The 25,492-nt window shown below is 46.7% G+C and overlaps 1 protein-coding gene across 2 annotated transcripts in view; it reads right to left on the reverse strand.

Moving 5' to 3' along the window:
- Positions 1-25,492, reverse strand: part of rnf123 (ring finger protein 123) — a 484,329-nt gene that overhangs the window by 255,183 nt on the left and 203,654 nt on the right. For both annotated transcript variants that reach the window (XM_084325137.1, XM_084325136.1), the window contains exons 22-24: positions 16,545-16,645; positions 14,945-15,134; positions 8,606-8,751 (exon numbers count right to left, since the gene is read on the reverse strand). In XM_084325137.1, the coding sequence (XP_084181263.1) occupies positions 8,606-8,751; positions 14,945-15,134; positions 16,545-16,645 (437 nt within the window). The remainder of the gene's footprint in view (positions 1-8,605; positions 8,752-14,944; positions 15,135-16,544; positions 16,646-25,492) is intronic.

Genomic DNA, 25,492 nt, shown 5'->3' on the forward strand with positions numbered 1-25,492 from the left:
TTGACATCATGACAGGTGGAAATAATCAGTAAATAGCAGGGCTGCGTCTATACTTTTACCAACCAATTTCCAGTTCCGCGTTCGCGTTCTGCGATCTGATTGGCCACTGATGTTTCTGGTCATGTGACATGTGCGCCAATCGCGTGACGCCTGTTTCTGCGCCTATTTCCGCCTCTAACAGCCTGCAAACGTTGGGTTATGGCTATAACCAAGTTCTGTTAGTAGTGGTGACGCTCGGCGTCACTCACGCACTGCACCTCGCTTGTGCACGCGCACTGAATAAAATTCCACAAATGTACCTTTATCCCAATATTCGTCTGACCACACCCCTCATCAGCTTACCTTCATAAGCAGGTGTGTGGCCACCCGCTCGCCTCCTTCCCAAGCTTTCACCACAAGGTGAGATCAAGGGCTGCAGCGGCGTCGGACGCCGAGCGTCACCACTACTAACAGAACTTGGTTATAGCCATAACCCAACGTTCTGTATCGTATGGCTCTCGCTCTGCGTCACTCACGCACAAGGGAGGCCGAGCGAGAGCCATCGGCCGACAAATACACCCCGCTGAGGCCCCCCACAACCATCAGATCAGGGAGGACCGAGCCCCCCCGACCCCCCCTAATGGAGGGCACCCCCCCTATTGGGGGATCACGGGAGAGCGACGGACCCGACCGTGCGAAGAGGCACTCAAGCAACTCAACGCACAGGGTGAGCCTGACCCCACGACTACCCACACGCACAACCTGCATGCCACCCGGGAACGAACGGAAGGAACGACCTCGTTACTGCCCTCAGAATCACGGGGTCAAGAGCAAACTCAACCCTGTGGCAAGGCCGTAGCAGCGGAGCGCGAAGGAAGACCCATACCCACCAAAGGGACTGGACCCCCTGGAAAACGGGGGCCCGGAGAAGTCCATGATGCCAGCATCAAGACCCCACCAGGTGGTCACTCAGTGACCCCGCCCCCCACATCGCCAGCGTATTCGGACAAAGGCCCCTCAACCCGGGAGTTGACACTGCACCAACACACCAGAGAACCAACCACCCAGTCGTTACCCTATGCGGTAGTTGGTCCCATAACCCCTCAAGAAAAAACTCCAAACCGTACCTGCGGCACTACCGCAGTACCAGTGTTTCAGTTTCCAACAGGGTTATCCGGGGCCTACGGGTCGACGAAACATTACTTCGGACCGGGCCCGGCGATACGGGGAGCACAGGGTCCCCCGAGGAGGTCAAAGACCACCCCAACAGGCCCCTCTTCGCCATGCGTAAGAGAAGAGCGAAAGAATGGAGAACCAGCCCCAAGCACCCCGTACTTGGTATTCCCAGGAGGTCTCCCAATCAAGTACTAACCAAGACCAACCTGCGTAGCGGCCGAGATCGGGCGTGTACAGGTTGGCACGGCCGTAAGCCATTACGACAGTGTAGAATACAACGTACCCAACAAGGGTCTCCATAGCGCCTAACCCTGTGACACCCGGACCGACCTGGCATTTCTCCCCCTGGAAAAAGCCCAAGTCCCTCAGGGTACCAGAACAGCAGATCTGCATCCCCGGCGGACAACGGGTTCAACTGATCCGGACCAGCGTGACCAGAACCAGTCCCGTGCCCTAACCACGCCGACATGCCAACTCCAGGAGAAGGGGCAGATATGCGTGTTGATCTTAAACATGAAAAGAAGGCGCCACCCAGACGTTCGGTGTGAACCGCGCCCGGTGGCCCACCCCCAGGGCGTGAGACCCTTCTACGTATGTTCAGATCCATTCCGTCATCATCCCCTGATATGAACGAGAATCCGTCGACAACCAACACAGGTCGTCGGAAGAGGGAAAAAAACCCATCCCAGTTGCTTTATAAAAACGCTGTTTTAACCCCAAGCAACCAAGGCGCGCCAGTCAGTTGCTTGATGTCCAACAGAACATCCCGAGCTAGCACTACGTGTGCGTCGGGCATATCCACATCAATAATAGGCTATTTAGACCTTTCATTGAATCCCCAAGGCGCCCAGGGGAACGACAAGAGGGGTGAGGTGCATCCTAACCCCAACTCTTTCTAATAACAAAGAAAGAAGCATCAACAGCATAAACCCAAGCTGCACAGCCGGGAGTAAAAACTGTTTACATTTTTACATCCAGTCACCCCTTATTTAGAGGGCATAGACCGAAATGTCCCAGAAAGCCTTCCCACATGAGTCGTAGTATGAAAAAGACATGTCAACTGTGAGTCACGTGACCAACTGACTCAAGTTTTACACATAAATCGAGCGTAGCAGACCCGTAAGCCCTACGCTCTAACCCGACACTTTAACACCACAGACCTTACGTAAAGATCTAACTCACGGAAGCCGTCGTCATAGCAACGTATATGCTATGACGGGGGAAACCCCGCACACGACTCCTGTTTGTAATAGGAGCTGTGTCACACACCCCCCCCCCCCCCCCCCCCCCTCCCCCGCCAAGTCGTTGAACGGCTCGGCCCTGACTGGCTCAACAGGAAATGAGAAAAAATCCCCTTGACCAATCAAGTGGGAAGGAGGGGTTTATTCGGCACCCCCTCACAAAAAAACCTTTTTCCCTACACACAATAACAACTGTAGCATTTTGAGACCTTTGGTAGAACGCTAATGTATAGCGTAAGCTAATACAATGCCCGCTACCCACAGACTGTGAACAGGATTTATAACAAAACCAAGTCGTGTGTGTGTGAATCCTACACCCGCCTTCTATGTTGTACATAGAAAAAACACTGACAGAGAGTATAACGGCTAGGCCGTGGAACGTGTGTATATGAGTATTACTGCAACCAACACAACAGTGTTGCGGATCAACATTACTTTGCTTAAGCAACAGATCATACAACCAGCTTCTACCTGCATGTGGAGCGTCAGGCTAAGATAGAACCTTTCTATGACTGAGTGTATGCTTGCAGACCTTGCTTAATCTCATAACACGAACGTAACTCATCCCTCAATGTAAACAATGCAGATTCACATTTCGCAACCTCATCATATGTATTGTTGAAGAAACACACAGTTTGTTTGGCCAAATAATATAGTCCCCCTTTAAGGGGACTTTTTATTTATTCTAGGCACAATTATCATGAAGGCCGGGGAGGGTATAGAGGGGACCACAGGGGGAAAGTCACGTCTCAGCGGCGTCTGCTGCCTCGTGCCGCTCGGGTTTTGCCACCCCGAGAAGCCCCGGAGGGACGGTAGGTAATCGGCTGCTGGTCTCGTCGTTCCCTACCGTCTCCTCCGGTCGTGGATGGGCCGGCGGCAGCAGAACCACCGTCTCTCCTCCTGGCCTTCTTGGACGGGCCAGCAGTGGCGGCGGAGGCAGTGGTAGGCACGGCGGAGGGAGATCGACGTCGTGGAAGCCTTCTGACTCCACCGGCAAGGACGGGAGGCGGAAAATGGGGTTGGAGAACGGATCTCTCCTCTGCCATCTCTCTGCACGTTGAGGTCATCAGCTGCAGGGCCTTCCCGAATAGTCCAGCATCGGAGAGGTTGGCCGTCAGAAGAGGGGCTCTCTTCTTCTCTGGCACTCGAGCCTGCTCCAGCCAAAGATGGCGCTGGTTCAGGGTACCCAGGGCGCGCACTTTCCCAGAGGCTATGGCCTGCACCTGGGTAAGATGCAGTACAGCTCCTGCCGACTGGGTGATCTGATCGCGTTGCACCTCGGTCAGATCCGTGCCACTCATCATTATCCCCGATACAAATCTAACCAGCTGCGCGATGTTAGAAGCAGCAGCCAGCGACTGTGTACCAGCGATAAATGACTGGTCATCCCAATATGCCAATCGCCTAGCCGATTTTCCTTGGAGAACCGGCTTGCATAACGGCTCCCACACCACATCCGGACAGAGGAGAGCGGCCATCGGCCTATCAAGCCGTGGCACGCCCTCTCTCATACCTTTGACCAACCCCGCCACCCGCGTAACTGGTACGTAGGCGGGGGTAAGTCCCATGATGTGAGACACCACCTGGCCCCGACGAACATAGGCCCCCATCGAGGGGAAAATGGGTAGACAACGTCCACCCCTCTCACCGGGCGACGCTGCCAGAGATGACCTATGAGATCATCGGGGACAGGAGCAGGCAATGGCTGCAGCACGCCGTTTGCAGCGGCAGCTACCGCCATGAGCTCGGGGAACAAAGCCCGCAGTTCCCCCTGCTGACTTTCCTCCACCGAACCCGCATCCCTCACATGCAGCAGGCTTCGACCGGTTGAGGAGCCACAGTCTGATGTGGCTGATAGCAGGGCATCCTGCCGATGAGGCCGAGGTGGTTCCCCGACATCCTCGAACAAGGCGCCCCAAGGAGACATTTCTCCCCCCTCCAGTGTTACCTGGACAGGAGGGATACTCGCCTCCACAGGGCCTTCAAACAAGAATCCGTCCGACTCTTCCATGTAATCCTCAGTTTCCATCGGGCATGCAGAGACCGACGCATCCTCGCTGGGCTCCAGCAATTCCCCAAACCCAGGCCGTTCGCGCCTGCAGGACACCATCTTGCGACGTGAACGGGCAGACGCGAAAAGTTTGCGTCGCAAATCCTCCGGAACCAAAGGAACCGGCCGCTCACGAACGGACGATTCCCCGGAACCAGAGTCGGGATCAGGCCACCGCCGGGGCGGCGGCACCGATGCACCGGCTCCTCGGAGAGGCAAACTACCCATCGGCTGTCTCCTGGGCTGGGCTGGTAACCATGAAAGTGGCAGCAGCCCCGCACCAGCGCGCACGACAGAGGCGGGAATGGAGAACCGCTGGTGAAGAGTGGGTCTACTCTCAGAGGTAGACATTATGACTTAGATTTTCCTTTCGAATAGTTATGAGAGAAGAAAAATATAAGCACAATGTAAACACGCCTCAACTCTCTTCAACTAGCAACACGTCAAGTGGGGATCTCTCCAAGGCACTTCCTTGTGGTGAAAGCGAAGAAGGAGGCGAGCGGGTGGCCACACACCTGCTTATGAAGGTAAGCTGATGAGGGGTGTGGTCAGACGAATATTGGGATAAAGGTACATTTGTGGAATTTTATTCAGTGCGCGTGCACAAGCGAGGTGCAGTGCGTGAGTGACGCGGAGCGAGAGCCATACGATACAGAACTACCTAACGCCTAGTTTATCACTGGTTAAGCTTAGGCGACTCTTTCGAAGTTGGTTAAGGTTAGAGTTTGGAATCAGGGCTGGTGTTCTATCGCCCTGCTCTAAGACAAACTCTAACCTTAACCAACTTCGAAAGAGTGCCTAAGCTTAACCAGTGATAGAAACAGACGTCACACGATTGGCGCAGATGTCACATGACCAGAAACGTCAGTGGCCAATCAGATCGCGGAACTGGAAATCGGTTGGTAAAAGTATAGACGCAGTAGGGCTAGATTGACTGGTAGATATTTCATCACAGTGACCATGAATGCGTAATGGCTATACGCATGAAACAATATACACATATTACAATATAACATTTAAAAGTCTGTATGGAAATCAATTGTAGCACATTGGGAGTATCAGGTTGTTTAGACCGTTCATAAATCAGAGCACTAGTCATTGAGTGTTTATACAGTCGACAGGTTAGTAGACTAAGACTCCACCTACAGGAATGGAGCCAAATTAAACTCTTGGTTCAGACCAGATGGAAACATCGATGGGAGCCGATGAATCCAGACACATTCCTGCTGCAACAGGAGTCGTTCACGGTCGCCTCCCCTTCTATTAAGATATACCGTCTCTAAACCTACACACTTGAGGTCACTGATTTTATGATCCATTTCGTTAAAATGTCGTGCCACGGGAGAATTAATGTCAGCCCGCTTTATATTGCTTCTGTGTTCGTTCAATCTGATTTTTAATTTGCGGGATGTCTGTCCGATATAGTATTTTTTACACTGGCAGAATAATAAATATACTATGTGTGTGGAATTACACGTTATTAGAGATCTGATCTTGTAATTCTTCCCAGTGTGGGAGTCGTAGAATGTGTTTGTTTTGATCATGTAGCTACAAGATGTACATGATGCTCTACATGGGAAGCTTCCATAAATAAAAGGCTCTGGCCTTGAATATGAGTCCGCTCTAACGAGGCGGTCCTTCAGGTTAGTAGCCCTTTTATGCGTGAAGTGTGGAGGGTGGAGCGGTCATTTAACCCATTCCATGCCAATCACGAGTATAGTCGGGTTTTAATCGTTATTTCTTTTATTAGCGATAGCCATTCATTTTCATCCATCCAACCTGATGTTATCGTTGGGAATGGGTCTGAGCTCGCAAAAGGGCAAATACCGCCGCCTATCGTCTCCCGGATGGTATTGCACATCATTGGATTGGATTGACTGGGACTGTGCATCAAACACAAACTAGGTGGTGTAGTGGGCAAGGCGCTCGCCACCAACGCTGGAGACGCTGGGTTCGAGCCCAGCTCTCGGCGTTGCTACCAGCTTGGCTGGTCGCTCATACTAACACAATTGGCAGTGTTAGGGGTGGGAAAGCTGGTGGGTGGGTCCTGGGCGTTGTAAACAGAAAAAAAAACTCCTACAGTTCGGTCGGGGCGCCTGCTCAGCGAAGGAAGGATCTGGAGGGAGGTAGTGTGACCTTCCACACGTTACATTCTCCCAGTGAGAATCTGCGCTGCCAGGCTGGCTGCCAGCTGGATAGCATGTGATAGTCTCCGGCCTCCCGGACCAACAGTAAGGGGGGGGGGGGTGCGCAACAACCAGGAAGGGAGTTGGGAATTGGCATAACGACTAACAGTGGGATGGGAGAAAAATCAGAAAAAAGGGGGGGGAAAAAGATAACCGGTCCAGGTTTTACTTCTTGGGCATGCAGCTGGATACTATTGCATTGACTGGGGGGACTGGGAGCATCGTGGATTATGTCTTTTGGACTATAACGTTGGATCAATGGACGCGATCGATATTTGGAATGGCGATCAGGAATTGGATTAATCTTTTTGCATGACATCAGATGTGAGGTAAGGCCTTTATGTTACGAATCTTGGGGTAATCAGATGTTCCTTTCTCTGCCATCGGAGCGTGCGTGCGTGCGTGTGTGCGTGTGTGTGTGTGAGGTTCACGCCGACCAAAGTACGGAGAAGTGATTTTTCAGACCCCGCTTCTCTTCGTGCATGAGGACACATATACTATCGATAATCTAGCATTTATTTGAAAACTATTCATAAATCAAGCGACAAATGGCACGATTTCTAAGGAAATACATTTAAGCTCGATTTGCTGGAGTTTATTGAGATGAGACAGAATGCTCTAGAAATATATTGATATTCATCACGGTATAAAATGGAAATGTATGTATGAAAAAATTATCTGTTTCGTGCATGTTGACTGGAAGCAACTCATTGACGACCACTGTGTTATTTAGATCTATTGCTATTATATTTTATGTTTTAAGTACTCGCAAATAAGTCCTATTCTCCATTGAATAAAGCGTTGGCACCGAAGGGCCATCAGCAGAGGGCGCTGTTGGCCCTGAATGAGTTAAGGAATAGAAATCTGATGATAGAATGTGCCAGTGTTTCAAGACTGTGGACTTAATAACGGAACTAAATGGATCATAAGTCAGGACATAATTGATGGTGCCTGGTGTTCTGTTTCTTTCTTTCTTTCTTATGGAATAGTTATTTTCTTTCAACTTGATTTACAGTGGCCATGGCAGAGTTAAGACACTGCTTTGGGCCCTTTTCACCAAATCTTCCCAACATACTCTCACTTTCGGAGTGGAACTCCTCCTGAGAGCTACAGATACTGAGTCTGTATAATTGACTGACAGGCAGGCTTTTCTTTAAGGGCACCGGGTGGTGACGAGAAAACTGTAGGAGGTTGTTTTTACTTTCTCTCTGGACACACATTTCAAGGTTACTGTGTTGGCTGCTTGAACAACATTGAAGGTGTTGGCTCCAATAAGACTGTGCGCTTTGTAGTTTAGTCCAGAGGGATGAGTCCAGTAGGACAGGAGGGAGGACAGACAGAAACACAGACAGACACAGAGAGACAGACAGAGACACAGAGAGACAGACAGACAGACACAGAGACACAGACAGACACAGACAGAGACACAGACAGACACAGAGACAGACAGAGACACAGACAGACACAGAGAGACAGACAGACAGACACACAGACAGACAGAGACACAGACAGACACAGAGAGACAGACAGACAGACACACAGACAGACAGAGACACAGACAGACACAGAGAGACAGACAGACAGACACACAGACAGACAGAGACACAGACAGACAGACACAGAGACACAGACAGACACAGAGAGACAGACAGAGACACAGAGAGACAGACAGACAGACACACAGACAGACAGAGACACAGACACAGAGACACAGACAGACACAGAGAGACAGACAGAGACACAGACAGACAGACAGACAAACAGACAGACAGACAGACAGACAGACAGGAGAGAGACAGACAGACAGACAGGAGAGAGACAGACAGATAGACAGACAGACAGACAGGAGAGAGACAGACAGATAGACAGACAGACAGACAGACAAACAGACAGACAGACAGACAGACAGACAGACAGACAGACAGACAGACAGACAGACAGACAGACAGACAGACAGACAGACAGACAGGTACCTTGCCCAGCTGCTGGTGGACACTCAGGTTGTACATCATCACTATCCCATCAACCACCTCCAGCAGGGACTTCTCTGTGATTGGCTGGTCTGGCTCTTCCAATGGTCGCCCCAGCAACAAGCCATCGTTACCATGGCTACCCTCAACTTGAGAGTGGAGGAGAGGAGAGGAGAGGAGAGAAGAGAGGAGAGGAGCGTGGAGGAGAGAAAACAACAAGATGAGAAAAGATGGACAAGAAAGTCTGGGTTAAAGGTCATGTGTCAGGGGCCCTCAGCTAAATGTGTCACATGGTTTCCTTTCGTCTGGATAATTGGAATCCAACTTTCTTTCCTTTTATTCAACACGCTCTGGGCCAACAACTGTGCTGCTGTACAATATAGTACAATTAGATGCTCAATTACACCACATACCACATGTGATCAGATTTAGTCCAGAGACCATCATCTGGTCAGATTTAGTCCAGAGACCATCATCTGGTCAGATTTAGTCCAGAGACCATCATCTGGTCAGATTTAGTCCAGAGACAATCATGTGGTCAGATTTAGTCCAGAGACCATCATGTGATCAGATTTAGTCCAGAGACCATCATCTGGTCAGATTTAGTCCAGAGACCATCATGTGATCAGATTTAGTCCAGAGACCATCATCTGGTCAGATTTAGTCCAGAGACCATCATGTGATCAGATTTAGTCCAGAGACCATCATCTGGTCAGATTTAGTCCAGAGACCATCATGTGGTCAGATTTAGTCCAGAGACCATCATCTGGTCAGATTTAGTCCAGAGACCATCATCTGGTCAGATTTAGTCCAGAGACCATCATCTGGTCAGATTTAGTCCAGAGACCATCATCTGGTCAGATTTAGTCCAGAGACCATCATGTGGTCAGATTTAGTCCAGAGACCATCATGTGGTCAGATTTAGTCCAGAGACCATCATGTGGTCAGATTTAGTCCAGAGACCATCATCTGGTCAGATTTAGTCCAGAGACCATCATGTGGTCAGATTTAGTCCAGATACCATCATGTGGTCAGATTTAGTCCAGATACCATCATGTGGTCAGATTTAGTCCAGAGACCATCATCTGGGAAGACTTTAGTTGTTAGATGGTACCAGCTGTACCCACCATGGCGCTCAGGGGTGTAATGCCGGTAAAAACCAGGGGAAGATGTGACCCGGCACGGTGCAGGCCGTCTTGTTAAGATGTGACCCGGCACGGTCCAGGCCGTCTTGTTAAGATGTGACCCGGCACGGTCCAGGCCGCCTTGTTAAGATGTGACCCGGCACGGTCCAGGCCGCCTTGTTAAGATGTGACCCGGCACGGTCCAGGCCGTCTTGTTAAGATGTGACCCGGCACGGTGCAGGCCGTCTTGTTAAGATGTGACCCGGCACGGTCCAGGCCGTCTTGTTAAGATGTGACCCGGCACGGTCCAGGCCGTCTTGTTAAGATGTGACCCGGCACGGTCCAGGCCGTCTTGTTAAGATGTGACCCGGCACGGTCCAGGCCGTCTTGTTAAGGAGCTCACGATTCCTCAGAAACCCCCCAAAATGTTGCGCAATTCCGAAATAGGTCAAAATGGAGATATTGGCAATTTTGAGTGCTTTGAAATATTCTCTATATGGCTCCTTATTCGCAAATCTTAATACGACTTGTAAATATGTAAATTATTGTTAGATTGTCCGACAGTATTATTTTCCTCGCTGTGTGAAAAAACTACAGTTGCGTCTGAGGGGAGTGGCCACTGGCTGAGTGTGTGGGAGAGGAGACGCATAGAAATGAGAGGCTCAAACAAGGGACTAAACATGTTTCGCAATTATGCCACAACAATGGTGAACACCCCACCCACAGCCGTAAAATAATGTGAATCCCTAACCTCCTTCAAAACCGCTCTCAAAGAGCACCTACGGGAGGCTGCAATTCGAAACTGGCCCCCGTAAATGTCCAATTCCCCCCCCCACCCACCCACCCCCTCCTAATATACACAGGGATTAAAGCAAAAAAAATTCTCCTGACTGAACTTTTTTTCAGGCCAAGTCATATTCTTATTTTAACACTTTGGTTGCCTAAGGTTAAATTAATGATATACCATAGATTGCCAGCGCTATTTGTCTATGGAGAAAGTCCCCTTCTTTGCAGGGCTATAACTTTTTAAATTCTATTGCTACATTGCCATTATTAGGGCCCATTCAAAGTCCTATATGTATTGTTCATTGTGTAGCAACGTTAAACTTTTTCATTCACATATTCATAGTAAAGTATGGTCTAATGTATAAGTATGTTTTCATCTCTTTCTGCAGCTTTCTCCAGAACGTGATATATAGCCCCAAATGCATTATATTGATGATGAAATACAGTTTGATGGCAATCAGCGTGATATAAAAAATTCCAACTAGACGTACTTCTAGAAGTTACTACACGTCATCTGATGTTGACCGGATGGGCGAGGGGGCGTTTATAATTCCGTGGGCAGCGTTATACCAATCATCTAATGTGGGTCAAATGTTGATAATATCAGTTATTATCGAAGACGGTAACGTTACACGCTGAAACTCACCCCAGTCTCCGCGCGCCGTTGGGCGATCATCGTCGAGTAGAAATTTTATCATTATGGGATATATTATTACCCGGTCCATCTCCAGCTTGTATAATGGTATATACGTCCAAATCATGTTGTTTATCGAGTTATTGGCAATCGATCGCTATGTAGTGTGACGAGCTAGAGTGCCGGAACCTATACCGAGTGCCCGGAAGTAATATGGCCGACCAGCAAAACCTCTACTGCGCTTCCTGTTAAGCGGTTGCGCCGATCGGCCACCAGATGGCGCTCCTGAACCGCCAGAGAGCTCAGTGGGTCCTGCTGGTGGATCTCAGGCCAGCGGAGGGACATTATGAATCCGATCGCAGATTTTTGAAATATTGATATAAGGACGCTGTACAGCGTCCCCCGGCACCTTTAGCATGGCCAGGAAAGACGTCTAAAGACGGGTCCCGGCACTCAAAGTGTTAACCTCCACTGTATATATTTTTTTAATAGCGTTAGCGTTTTAAGGGAGCCTACTTGTAGAGCCTACTGTCCTGACTGTGACTATATACCCTACTGTTGTGGTTGTTGTGCCAGGCAGGGAGGCTGTGTGCTGGAGAGGGTGAATGCAAGTCTTGTGGCTAGCTTCTGATTGATGGCGAGCTAGCACCCCTTTCCCATTACTTTGAACCATGAACTAAACGGCTTGTTATCATACAAACAAGGGACTAAACTCGTTTTGCAATTATGCCACAACAACAATGGACAGTCTCCTCCCCACCGTTTGTATATATTTTTTACCACCCACCCACCCCCTCCTAATGTACAGTCTCCTCCTCATCATATGTATATATTTACTGTTAGGATCTCTGTGGGTAACAGTACTGTATATTTGCATATCGTATATGTGACAAATGTAACAGTACTATATACCTGTATGTCATGTATGTCCCTATGTCATAAATGTCATGATGTCATGTATGTTGTGTATGTCATAAATGTCACTATGAATTGAAAATGGGGGACCCTGATGATGTAAACAAGACAAACGTCTTTCTCTGGTCTGCATCTCCTTAACAATTGTGTGTATTGCTACTGGATTTACCAGATCCAGAGTGAATGAATGAATGAATACTTTATTTAATACACAAGACCCTCTTCTTGGGACCAAGTAAGGTTTCGTCGATAATCCAATGTACAGTTACCCCCTCCCCCCACCTACCCAACCTCCTCCAATGTACAGTTTCTTCGTCAAATGTATATAGACTATTTTTGTATCACAAACAATACTGTATTTGTAAATCTGGTATGTCATAAATGTATAGATGTAGCAGTATTGTCTATCTGTATGTCATGTATGTCATATATGTTATGATGAATTGAAAATGGGGGATCCTGATGTAAACAAGACGAAAGTATTTCTCTGGTCTGCATCCCCTTATAACAATTGTGTGTATTGAGCTGTACTGTATTGTACCCATTCTGCAATCTGTTAATAAAATGTTCAATCAATCAATCAATATTTAACAGATTGCAGAATGGGTACAATACAGTACGGCTCAATACACACAATTGTTAACACTTTGATTGCCCAACCCGAGTTTTCTCGGGTTTACCCCCCCGCGGGTTGAATGCCCATCACGACATTATTCGTTTTTTCTCGTTTTATTTTTTTTATTAGCGATCTGAATTCATATTTCATCAACCGAGTCTACCGTTGGTAAATCAGCCACCCCAGGCGCTCAGATGTGAAAAAAGCACCCCCTATCGTCTCCCAGATGGTAATTCACCCTTTTGGATTGGACTCAATGAAAATGCATGGGGGAAAAAAACCCGGACTCCACATTTTACTTACGCATGTAACCGGGGCCGATCAGCTTCATGATGGACCCTCAGCACAGCGTGTATACGCTGTTTTACAGTATACGCGTGGGATCAATAAAGGATCGATTTTTGGAATTGTCGATCAGGAATTGGAATAATCCATTTGGATACCATCTGATCTCAGGTAAGGACTCTATTTTACCAGTATTAGGATAATCAGACCTTTTTTCACGGAGATATAAGCTTTCCCCCTATATGTGATATGGCTGTTTTGACTGTGCGAGTGATCAGGAAATAAGAGAATCGATTTACAGCTTGCGGCACCAGCGTGCATACGTACACATATACTATCGATAATCTAGCGTTTATTTGAAAACGATTAATAAATAGGCCGAACAATGACAACGTTCTAGAATATTACAGTACATCAGCGTTTATCAGGGATTCTTTTTTTTTCTTCTTGAAAACGAGGGCTTTTCAAAATGCTATAAAACGGAAATGAACCGATAAAAAAACAATCCGCTTCGACAATGTTGACTGGAAATGGGTCATTGATAATGCGACGGGCAGATTAGACACATAGCCATAATTTAAAACATAGATTAGGCGATATTAACGTTAACATTGAAGTGGTTGCTGGGCATTCAAGGGGGTAAAAAGGAAAACACGGCCGGCTCTGAAAGTGTTAAGGGGATGCAGACCAGAGAAAGACGTTTGTCTTGTTTACATCATCAGGGTCCCCCATTTTCAATTCATAATGACATTTATGACATACACAACATACATGACATCATGACATTTATGGCATAGGGACATACATGACATACTACAGGTATATAGTAATGTTACATTGTGACATATACGATATGCAAATATACAGTAATGTTACCCATAGATCCTGACAGAGATTATACATATGATGGGGAGGAGACTGTACATTAGGAGGAGGGGGTGGTAGAAAAAAGATACATACGGTGGGGAGAGAATATACGGTGGGGAGGAGACTGTCTACACAGATACACCTGTGTGATGTTGCTACGGAGTTAAGCTAATTAAAGGATACTCACAACCACAACAGGGGACTCACGTATTTGTACTGTGAAGTAACACGACAATGACAAATGTGTTGTTTCTGTTTTTCTTTTTGACATAGTTGAGGAACATGTTAACAACTCACCACTACAGCCCGCAGTAGCCTAGCCAGTCTCTTGAAACGCCGCTATCTTCAAACTTCCATTCCTCTCGAAACTTTCTTTTGTTGGGTGGTGCCGCTCATCCTTTTCGTCTGAGAACACTGCGGTGGGTTTTCTTTTTAGTGGCCGGCTTACTCCTTCCATTTAATCGACGCTATTAAGCTAACGCTAGCTAATCGGTATAGCAGCGTTACAGTGGAAGCAGGTGGTGGATGTGACGTCGGTAAACAAGGAGAGTTGACGTGCGAGGCTGCAAAAAAGGCGACTCGTAAAAACCAAAACACACCGCAGTTTTAATTATTTTACATGACTATTTTGTTACCCTGCCATGTGGCAAACAGACCTCTCAGACCTCGCAAATGTCACTCACCCAATAGCCTCCAGCTGCAACCGCAGAGCGAGCAGCGCAATCCTGTCTCTCGAGTCGCTGAGTGATGACTGCTTGGCGCGGCCGCGCCGCAATAGAAAAAAATTCCCTTTTTCATGATATTTGGCGCCTCTGATTGGCTCAATTTTGTTTCAATCTGTATGCATCTACAAATCATATTATACCAGGTAGCCAATTCCGTCAGACTGCAAATCAAATTGATGGATCTCCCAATCAAATTAACGGAAATCCGTCTGGAGACAGAACGCTTTAATGCCTGTATACAGTTTCCTCCCGCTCTAATGTATATAGTTTCTGTTAGGATCTCTGTTAAACAGTACTGTATATTTGCATATCTTGTATGTCATGAATGTAACAGTACTGTATATCTGTATGTCATAAATGTCCAATGTCCAGGAAAGGTAGAATACTCACTGTCATCCTCTGTCCTCTGTTCAACTGCCAGGGTGCGAACTTTGACCTTTTCAGGCGGGGCCAGGGGTCGTCTGGGCGTCATGAGGCTGACCGCGGCGGTGCTGAGGAAGCGGTTGGCCCGGCCCAGAGTGGGAGAACTTAGCCAGCTGGGCCGTGCCAGAGCCCCGCCCACTGCCGCTCCAAAAGGCCTCTGATAGGACGACACAGGCAATTCAAATCAGACACACCGGGACAGGAAACACACTGCTCTCTCTGAGCTCTGCTGACAGGAAATACACGCTCTATAAGCGCTCTACATGGAAACACATGCTCTATAAGCGCTCTACATGGAAACACACTGCTCTCTCTGAGCTCTGCTGACAGGAAACACACGCTCTATAAGCGCTCTACATGGAAACACACTGCTCTCTCTGAGCTCTGCTGACAGGAAACACACGCTCTATAAGCGCTCTACATGGAAACACACTGCTCTCTCTGAGCTCTGCTGACAGGAAACACACGCTCTATAAGCGCTCTACATGGAAACACACTGCTCTCTCTGAGCTCTGCTGACAGGAAACACACGCTCTATAAGCGCTCTACATGGAAACACACAGCTCTATATAGGAGCTCAAATTGCATTTAAACACTTCCTGATCAAATTAGTTAATTTATTGCTCGAGGCATGTTGACACAGACCCAAGCTAGGAGGAACCAACTTACAACACTCTTTACTATGGCTGTCCCCTGTGAGAATATAACCCCTAACCCTGACAGCATTAGTGCCTTGCTCTACCCTTTGAGCTACACAGGGAATGGAACCCCTAACCCGACAGTATTAGTGCCTTGCTCTACCGATTGAGCTACATAGGGGATGGAACTCCTAACCATCAATATATAATTTGATATGAATTCCTCTTGTTTCTTTGAAGTTTACAGCTTTCTTTTTTGTGGCCATCTTGGTCTACATTTACATTTACATTTAGTAATTTAGCTGACGCTTTTATCCAAAGCGACTTACAAGTTCTGTAAGACAAGTCATCAGGAAGGGCACAACTCTATCAGCTGAGTAACAATGTTCATCAAAGTGTTGAGTGCTACAGTGTAGGTTAGTTTATATGATCTATATGATCACTTATTGTTTGTGTCTTGTAAGCCGATATGGGCTGGGCATACATCTGTATGTAAGTCACAAAAATAAAAAAAATAAACATCAATCAATCAATCAATCAATCAATCAATCAATCAATCAATCAATCAATCAATCAATCAATCAATCAATCAATCAATCAATCAATCAACCTAACCCTGGCAGTATTAGTGCCTTGCTTTACCCATTGAGCTACACAGAGAATGGAACCACTAACCCTTGCTCTACCTAATGAACACATGCACACACACACACACACACACACACACACACACACACACACACACACACACACACACACACATACATTACAGACATATACCCCCCTCAGAGTCACCACTATACCCCCCTCACCACCATACCGACCCCACCACCACCACCCTCCTCACTACTATACCTCCCTCACCATCACACCCCCCTCACCACTATACCCCCCTCACCACTATACCCACCCCCCCCTCACCACTATACCTGTGCTGCAGCACTCTCCTCATCCTCATCCAGGTCTTCCATGGAGGTAGCCTGGATCTCTGCTGGGTCGATGATGATGTTAGCTTTACTGGCCAGGTCATCTGGAGGACAGACAGAGGCAGTTATATTAAAACACACAAACAACTAGAAGAATGAACTCAGTGGAGTCCAAACCTCCGCCAAGGCTTAAAGGAACACGCCAACATTTTGGGAAATTGGCTTACCGTCTTCTCCAGAGAGAGACAAGGAGATAGATACCAGTTTCCTCTCTGTGCGTTCAGTAGAAAGCTATCTGGCTGCATGTTAGCCTAGCACAGCACAATGAATGGAAGCGGATAGTGCCGGTTAGCCTAGGCATTGTCCAACTAATTTTGTTCTAGATTTTGTTCAAATGTATCTTATATCCTGAATATATTCTAAATAGTTCTATTGTACTATATAAATATATTGAGTTTTCTGGATCCGTTATATATAAAATGATATCATCTGCATACAGGGATATTTTGTGTTTGTTATTATTAATCTCCAATCATTTAATGTTTGTATTGTCTCATACACATGATTGCAAAAAGCAAAGGCGCCATTGGACACCCCTGTCTTGTCGCTCTGGTTAAAAGAAAAAGGCATTAGTGATAACTGCTGCTTCAGGACTTTTATAAATTGATTTGATCCATTCAATAAAATTAGAGACCACATTAAATCTGTGTAAAACAGAGAAAATAAAATGTCATTCAACTCTGTCAAAAGCCTTCTCCACATTTAAAGATAGAGGCAGGGAAGAGCTTTGACAGGTGTTCAAGTAATTTATTGTAATTTATCAGCAAGTAGCTGGTCCAGACGGATTCATCTTCAGAAAATAGATTCAAGACTTTTTGCTAATAACTTAGTAATTAACTTATAATGGTGGTCCAGGAGACATGAGGAACAATTTATAGGGTCCTTGCCACCACAGTTGCCTTGGACCTTTATTTTTAGACATTAAATTAAATGTAGCCACACCTTGCTTTTGTAAATTTAGGTAAATTGTAGTTAAATATATTATAAAATTCAAGGCCTGGTTAATCTCTTTTTTGAATGATCTTAATCTCTTAAACCAGAGGGGTCCAGTACCGGACCCACAATGACATCACGCCATAAATCCATCTCTACAGAATGTATGAATTAATGTTGCGTATTTCTTTCAAACGTAGCCAAGAGTAAAGACACTAACCCTGTCAAAACAGCAGCCAAAGTGTATAACAAATAAGTTATCTTTCTCTGCAGAGACATACATTGTTGCGTCATCCGCATACATTTCCATGCATGCATTATTTAATACATAAGGTAAATCATTAACAAAAAATGTATAAAGCAAAGGACCAAGGCAACTTCCTTGGGGGACGCCACATTGAAGGGTTTCCATATCTGAAAGTGTCCCATTAAACAATACCCATTGTTGTCTGTTAACCAAGTAACTATTCATTAATTTAATAGAACATTCATTGAAATTATATGCTAATAGCTTCCCGAGTAGGAGCTCATGATCAATTATATCAAATGCTGCGCTAAAATCCAGAAGCACAGCACCCACAATTGACTTTCTGTCTATGTGTTTCAACCAGTTATCAGTAAGCGATGTTAGTGCTGTGCCTGTGGAGTAGCCAACTTTGCATGCTGGTGTTCCGAGTTAATGCTTTTTTTCTCAAAATATCCCTGAATTTGCATTTTACTTAATACAGGCAAGATACTCACAGGTCTACTATTTGGCCCATTGAAGGACTCCTTAATGTTTTTTGGCAGTGGAGCGACTTTTGCAATTTTCCATAACTGTGGATATACACTTCTCTCAAAACATAAATTAAAGATGTGACAAACTCAGCTGCTAGCTGCAGTAATTTGCCGTCCAGATTGTCAACACCACAGGGCTTATCAAACTTTAATATTAAATAAGATTTTCGGTTCCGGTTCCGGGTCGAGGATGGAGTAGTCGCTCATTGCCACGATGTGACTCCCGTATTTTTATATTTAGTCCTAAAAGCCTCTTTTTATATTTTCAACTCGGTTAAACCTTTTTGTATATACCCCCTTTATGTTTCTACCTATTTATTTTGGCTGCAAGAACCATAATGGCGACGAGAACACTGAGAAATGAATCCAAGAAGGACGACGCTCCCGCTGATATAATCGCCATTGCTGGGCTAATTGAAAAGCTCAGGCAGTCCTTAACCAACGAAATCAGCGCGTCCGCTGCCTCGCTCGAAACCAAACTCGACAGCCTCTGGACGTCGGTTAATGACCATGGCGAGCGTCTGACCTCCGTGGAAGATGGCTTAAATACTTGGACTGGCAGGGTGGACAATTAGGATTGGATGAGTCCGTTCATAGCGACCGGCCCAGTGACTTTTTTGCGGAGGTACTGGTTGAAATTCTGGGGAAGGAGGTCCTCCCTACGCCACCCGAACTGGACCGGTGTCACAGGGCCCTTACTGCCAAACCAGCACCCGGTTCCAGGCCTAGAGTGGTTATTGCTCGCTTACATCATTATCGAATAAAAGAGAAGATTATCTGGGAGGCACGGAAGAGGAGGGGAACGCTGAAATACAGAGGGAAACCAGTCCTAATCTTTGAGGACTACTGTCCTGAAGTCGTGGAGCAGCGTTCCTGCTACAAAGACGTCATGGGCCCCCTCTACAAGCGAGGACTCAAGCCGTCTCTTCAGTTCCCTGCAAGACTTATCACGACCGAAGACGGCGCAAGAAAACAGCTTTCATCGCCTGAGGACGCCGTGGACTTCTTGAAGACCCGGCGAAGGGAGGCCTCAACACCGGCCTCACCAGTACCAAACACGGTAGTAGCCTGATTTTGGGCCGTTAGCACTTCGCTATGGCTAATACGGCGAGCGTCATATCACTCTATATTTCTTCGTTCTTATAAATATGGTTGACTGTGTGACGTTAGGTGTCGCCTGGATGCTTTATTTAAAATGTTCTCGGCGTCTGACCTAAGGGGGAGTTGGCCTGTTCTGTTTTGTATAACTATTACATAATGCCACTTTATTTTTTTTTGTTTTTACATCCACTATGTGCTGGGGAGCTAAGTGCTAGCTTTGTTTAAATGACCTGTGACTTTTATGGGTGTCACTTACGCCTCGTCACGACTTGGCTTAATGCCTCCGTGATGCATTATTATTATTATTTTTTTTTTAACATATTTTATCGGACTGGGGTCTCATGGATCCATCAGCCTTCCAACTACGTTCTGCTAGCCACACACATGGCAAATGGTCGCGTTTGCGGCCAGATGCGTCATCATCTGCTGTTGACCGGCTAGGCCGCTAAAATGTCAGACGAACTTTTGCACAGCGCCCTCTCCTGACACGGAGGTCTAATTGCGCTATGACAAAGCAGCAAGCAGCTCTGTGTGAATCATAGGAAACAACGGACCTGTCAGCGGAGTATCGCCCTCCTCCGGCCTGGTGGACGTACTGCACACGTTTATCATGCAGTACACAGGTTATATAAGCCCCCCCCCTTTCTCTTGCTATGGTTCCTGTTCTAGGTTTCTTCTTCTTGTTTAAATTCAGCCATGTTCTTATAAGGTTTAATGTGAACTTTTCCATTTACTCTATGTTTTGAGAGAGCCACTGAGAGAGTAATCTACTTATGGTAGGTTTGAGGGTTTTAGGCCCTATGGTGAGTCCCTGTGTTGTTGGAGAAAGGCCCACAGGCCAACATGTCTACTACTGAAAATATTTGTTTTATGTATGGCTCAAGAAGGTACATATGCTTAGTGGTTAAAATAGGTGAATTTGGCGTGCCCACAGGCCTTTTTAGGTCTGCCCTGTCTACACACCCCCTAATATTCTATGGCTATGGCTAACTCTGAGAGCTTTAAGCTCTGCTCCTGGAATGTTCGAGGTCTTCAGAAACTAGCGAAGAGGAAGGCGATTCTGACCTTTTTAAAGAAGGAGAACGTTTCTATTGCTTTATTACAGGAAACCCATATGGGACCCAACAACGCCGCTAAACTCCAAAAGAGTTGGGTGGGACAGGTCTTCGTCACAAACTATTCTACATTTAGTAGGGGAGTGGCCATACTGATCAATAAAAATCTCCCCTTTAGACTGATAACTTCCTCTTTTTAGCCACGGTCGCTATGTGATTATCAAAGGGGTTCTTAAGGGTAAAGAAATTACATTTATGAATGTATACTGTCCCCCAGGCTACTGCCCTGACTTTCTATCCAAAGTATTTACTGAATTTAATGGCCTGGCCTCTGATAATGCCTTTGTGGGCGGAGACTTTAACTGTCACCTTATACCCTCTCTCGACAAACTCCCACCCAGTTCGGCTCCCCCCTCTAGGCAAGCAAATATGCTCTCCTCCCTATGTACAGACATTGGATTCTCAGATGTCTGGAGAACCTTTTGCCCCTCCGAATTGAAGTTCACCTTTTTTAGCGGCCCACATAAGAGCAATAGTAGAATAGACCATTTTTTCATCCCTTCCTCTAAGCTGTTTCTGGTGTCATCCTGTACAATCGGAAGTATTGTTTTATCTGATCCCGCCCCTATATATCTGGTCTAGAAAAGAGGGCGCTATCGAGATATTCGCGTCTTAACCCATACCTCCTCAAGGATGATAGGTTTGTCTCCTATTTCGAATCGGAATTAAAATTTTTCTACTCAATTAACTCACATTCTACGGACAACCCGTCTCTGCTCTGGGAAACATCTAAGGTTTTTTCTCGCGGACTGATTATGTCTTACGTATCATCCAAGAAACGCAAGAAAAATGAACAATGCAAACTTCTTGAATCCAAACTAGCCGACCTTGAGAATCAACATGTTTCAAACCCAGCCCCGGCTGTGCTTATAGAGCTTACGGCCACCAGAACTGCGTTAAACACTCTTCTGATCCAAGACTCCGAATACTCTCTTAAATTTGCCAGACAGAGAATGTACGAACACGGTGACAAGCCTGGCAGGTGCCTAGCTAACTTGGCAAAAAAGAGGGCTGACACCCAAGTAATAGCCTCAATCTCGGACTCAAACGGGGTCAGGTCCTTTGACACCAAAACTATTAATAAAGAGTTTGCCTCTTTCTATGCCCAGCTCTATAGGACTGAACGACCCGATGGTGCTCTCTCTGACATGCACGCTTTTTTCGCTGACTTGCACCTCCCTAAGGTATCGAAAAACAGCTTCTTCCCCACTGCCATACAGACACTGAACTCCCTGTAGTACTGACATGGACATAAACTCTGAACTGTAATTATGTAATTGTGTTTTCTTCTAACGGCATGTAGTATGTACGTTGTAAGTGATGTTATATGTTCTATGTTTTATGTTGGAACAATGCTGTAACATGCTGCACTGAAACCAAATTCCACCAGCCTGGCTGGGTGGTCATTAAAGGAATTGAAATTGAAATTGAAAGCTCAGAACTTGCTCCTTAACGCCCCAATTACGAAGGAAGAAGCTCTGTGTGCCCTTAACCCATTCTCCGCTGATGACGTGTTAACACGTCATTCTCCGCCATGCGTAATCTGCCAATCTGTTTAATTTTCTTTTCAATTTTCCCAGTCTAAACATGGCCGCGGAGCTTTGTGACCTGTGTTTGAGCCCCAGGCTGCATTTCCTCTCAAATTACACTAGGTGGCAGTATCCCCCTATGTTCTAACACTGTATCATAAGATGAATGGTTATTGAATCTCGGGGGACTCCCTATAATGAAGCTGATCTGTGATTGGTCAGTGCACCTGGCCGCAGGTATAAAAGCTCACGCCCTCCCATAATCGATGAGGTTTTGTTGGAGAGAGAGATAGAGAGATATATTTAAGAGGGGTAAGTTGGCCTCACTCTGCACACCACTTCCAGCTCTGACCTCTGACCCCCACACCACGTCCAGCTCTGACCTCTGACCCCCACACCACGTCCAGCTCTGACCTCTGAACCCCACACACACTCACTCATTCACTCACACACAGTTTGTAACTACGTGTTATATGAATGTTTGTCTACAGTAGGGGTGTTATGATAATTGTATATTTGTATAATTGACAGGTTGCGAGGTGCGACGAGGAGCGAGGAGCAGGTCGGTGGCGAGCCGTAAGAACCAGGAGGATGCCTGGTCTTGTGAGGGATGGGTGCCTCACAGACTGCCCTTCACAGCCCAACCAGGAATGCTCCAGGACGCCGTGGCACTGGAGTCTGCCCGGCCTGCAGCCTGGCTAAATTTGTTCCTCACTGACAACTTCCTCAACATGATCGTTGCCCAGACCAACCTGTACGCGGATCAGTCCATTGCCCTGCTGGATCCCACACTAACTAGTAGCAGGGCACTGGTTTGGAAGCCCCTCTCATTGAAGGAGCTCAAGGAGTTCCTTGGCCTGTTATTTTTAACCAGTGTAAATCCGAAGCCTCGCTTGGATATGTTTTGGTCCACAGATGAAACGATCATCACACCGTTCTTCTCGACAACCATGCCAAGGAACCATTATGAACTGATATGGCGCTTCCTCCACTTCGCAGACAACACAGCCCTAGATGTGAGAGACAAACTTTGCAAGGTACGCTCTGTAGTCGCTCATGTGAATGCGCAATGTAAGGATCTTTACCAGCCCGGCCGCGACATTGCCATTGATGAGGGGATGATGGCATGGCGAGGCCGCCTGGCGTTCAGGGTCTACAACCCAAACAAGCCAACCCGATATGGCATCAAGTCCTATTTCCTGTGCGAATCACGCACAGGATATTGCTTCGCCTTGAAGCCGTATTGTCGGGAAGGGGGGCTGCTGGGCGACACGGTAGTCGGTCTGCTTGGACGTTTAGCGGGTCTAGGTCATACGTTGTACATGGACAATTTTTTTTTTTTTTTATCCACTTTTTCTCCCACTTTTCTATATTTTTCTCCCATCCCAATTTCGTATCATCCAATTCAACCCTCCCCTGTCACGAACGCTGTTTCTTGCCTCCCACAAGCCGGCTGCAATGTGGACTAAGTCATACATAGCACAAGTCCCCTCCGGTACTTGAGGTAACAGCAGTCGCATCTTTTCACCTGCGCAGCTCGATCTCTCAGTGTCGAGGAGTAACGCGTGGGAGGCTCACGCTGCCCCCGACACTTCCTGATTCTACTGCGCAGGCGCACCAACCGACTTGTAGGAGTCGCTTGTTCACAACGTTCGATCCCCACCCTTCAGTTTTCCCTCCCCGTAATACGGCCAATGTGTATTACTGCGGACGACCAGCTAAACTGAAAACAATGTGGAGAGCTGGATTCGAACACGCGAATCCTAGCGTCTCCACACTGGTGGCGAGTGCCTTGCCCACTACACCACCTAGCCGCCCTGTACATGGACAATTTCTATAACTCGGTGAGCATGTGCGACAGGCTCCTACAGTTGAGGACCGACGTCTGTGGTACCCTCAGGAAGCACCGGGGGGAGCCAGCCATCATCAAAAACCTGACCAATGCTGACATCAGTGTGGGTCAGCACATTGTCGTGAACAACCAGCAGGTCATGATCGTGGCATGGCTGGACAAGAGGATCGTGAAGATGATCACCAGCTTCCATGTATCTGTATCAGCTTCCTGTATCTGATCCAAATATGTTTGTACAACTCGTTTGTCTTGTACAGAACCAGGCACCCCAGCGGGTATTATAATACCCTCCTCCGGTACACCATGGCTGTGGGACGGACCTACACAGGGGCTAAGGAGTTAAAGATTCCTGGGGTAGCAGAGGAGGAGGGAGGTGGGGGTGAGGAGGAGGCAGGGGCTGAGCAGGTGGGGCGTGGCAGGCAGCGCGACCCTAGGGCCCCACCGGGGGACCCGCAGAGCAGATTAGTGGGTGGCTTTGGGAAACATGGTATGGTGGCCTACAAAGCCACCCCGAATCAAAAGCTACCATGTAGGGTATGTTGGGTCTGCAGTAGGCGTGGCCTCAGGAGTGAGACGAGATATTTTTGCACATCGTGCAAAGTCCCCCTGCATCGTGACAAATGCTTCACTCTGTACCACACAAAGAAGAACTTTTCTAAATAGTTTCTTTATTAGTTGTCATACAGAAGTACAGACTACTTCTAAATAATCCGTCATTGTGTGATACAGACAGAACCATGTGGATGCATACTTCACCATACCATGTGTACCACTCCGGTAGATAGTATAGCTAGCTGAGTGAGTATAGTATAGTATAGTATAGTATAGTATAGTATAGTATAGTATAGTATAGTATTTATTATTTATTATTATTATAGCATAGTGGGTAGTTGCACTGTTTTCTGTACAAGACAAATGCGTTGTACAGATGTATTTGGGCCACTGTTGTAAATATTGCATAGGCATGTTTGGACCACTTGCAGATGAGACGTTATGTTAGTGATCTAGCTTTGTCAACTCCATTCATCATTTGCCCTGTGGATGCTGGTGATCATGCATTGTGTGTGTATATAGTTTATTGCCGTTATTTGGCCTCTTTATTTTTTTATTATCTTTTTCCCCCCTCATTTTTACCGTTTGCACAGAACCAATGGTTGCTGACAGTCACCCAGTTTATACTTTTATAAAGTATATAATGTTGGTAAAGTACCACATACTTTGGCCTCTTATTTATAACCGGTGTACTTTGGAAGCCTGTCTTGGATATTTTTTGGTCCACAGATCATCTGGCGCTTCATCCATTTGACAATGCAGCCATCGATGCGAGAGATAAACTGTAAGATATGCCCTGTAGTTGATCAGTGGTTCCCAAAGTCGGGGTCGCGACCCAAAGGTGGGCCGCGAGCAGCCACGGGTGGGCCGCGAGATGATTAAAAAAAAAAAATTTTTTTTTTTTTTGTCAGGTCATTGAACTTAGAAGCAGGCCAGGACAGTGTTTCTAGTTGTATTCTAAAATTCTATTCTATTGTATTCTAAAATGTGACTATATGGTTTTATATTAACTTAATAAATAAACAAAAACAA

Source organism: Notolepis coatsorum, assembly GCF_963971535.1.
Source record: "Notolepis coatsorum genome assembly, chromosome: 11".
Classification (NCBI taxonomy): domain Eukaryota; kingdom Metazoa; phylum Chordata; class Actinopteri; order Aulopiformes; family Paralepididae; genus Notolepis; species Notolepis coatsorum.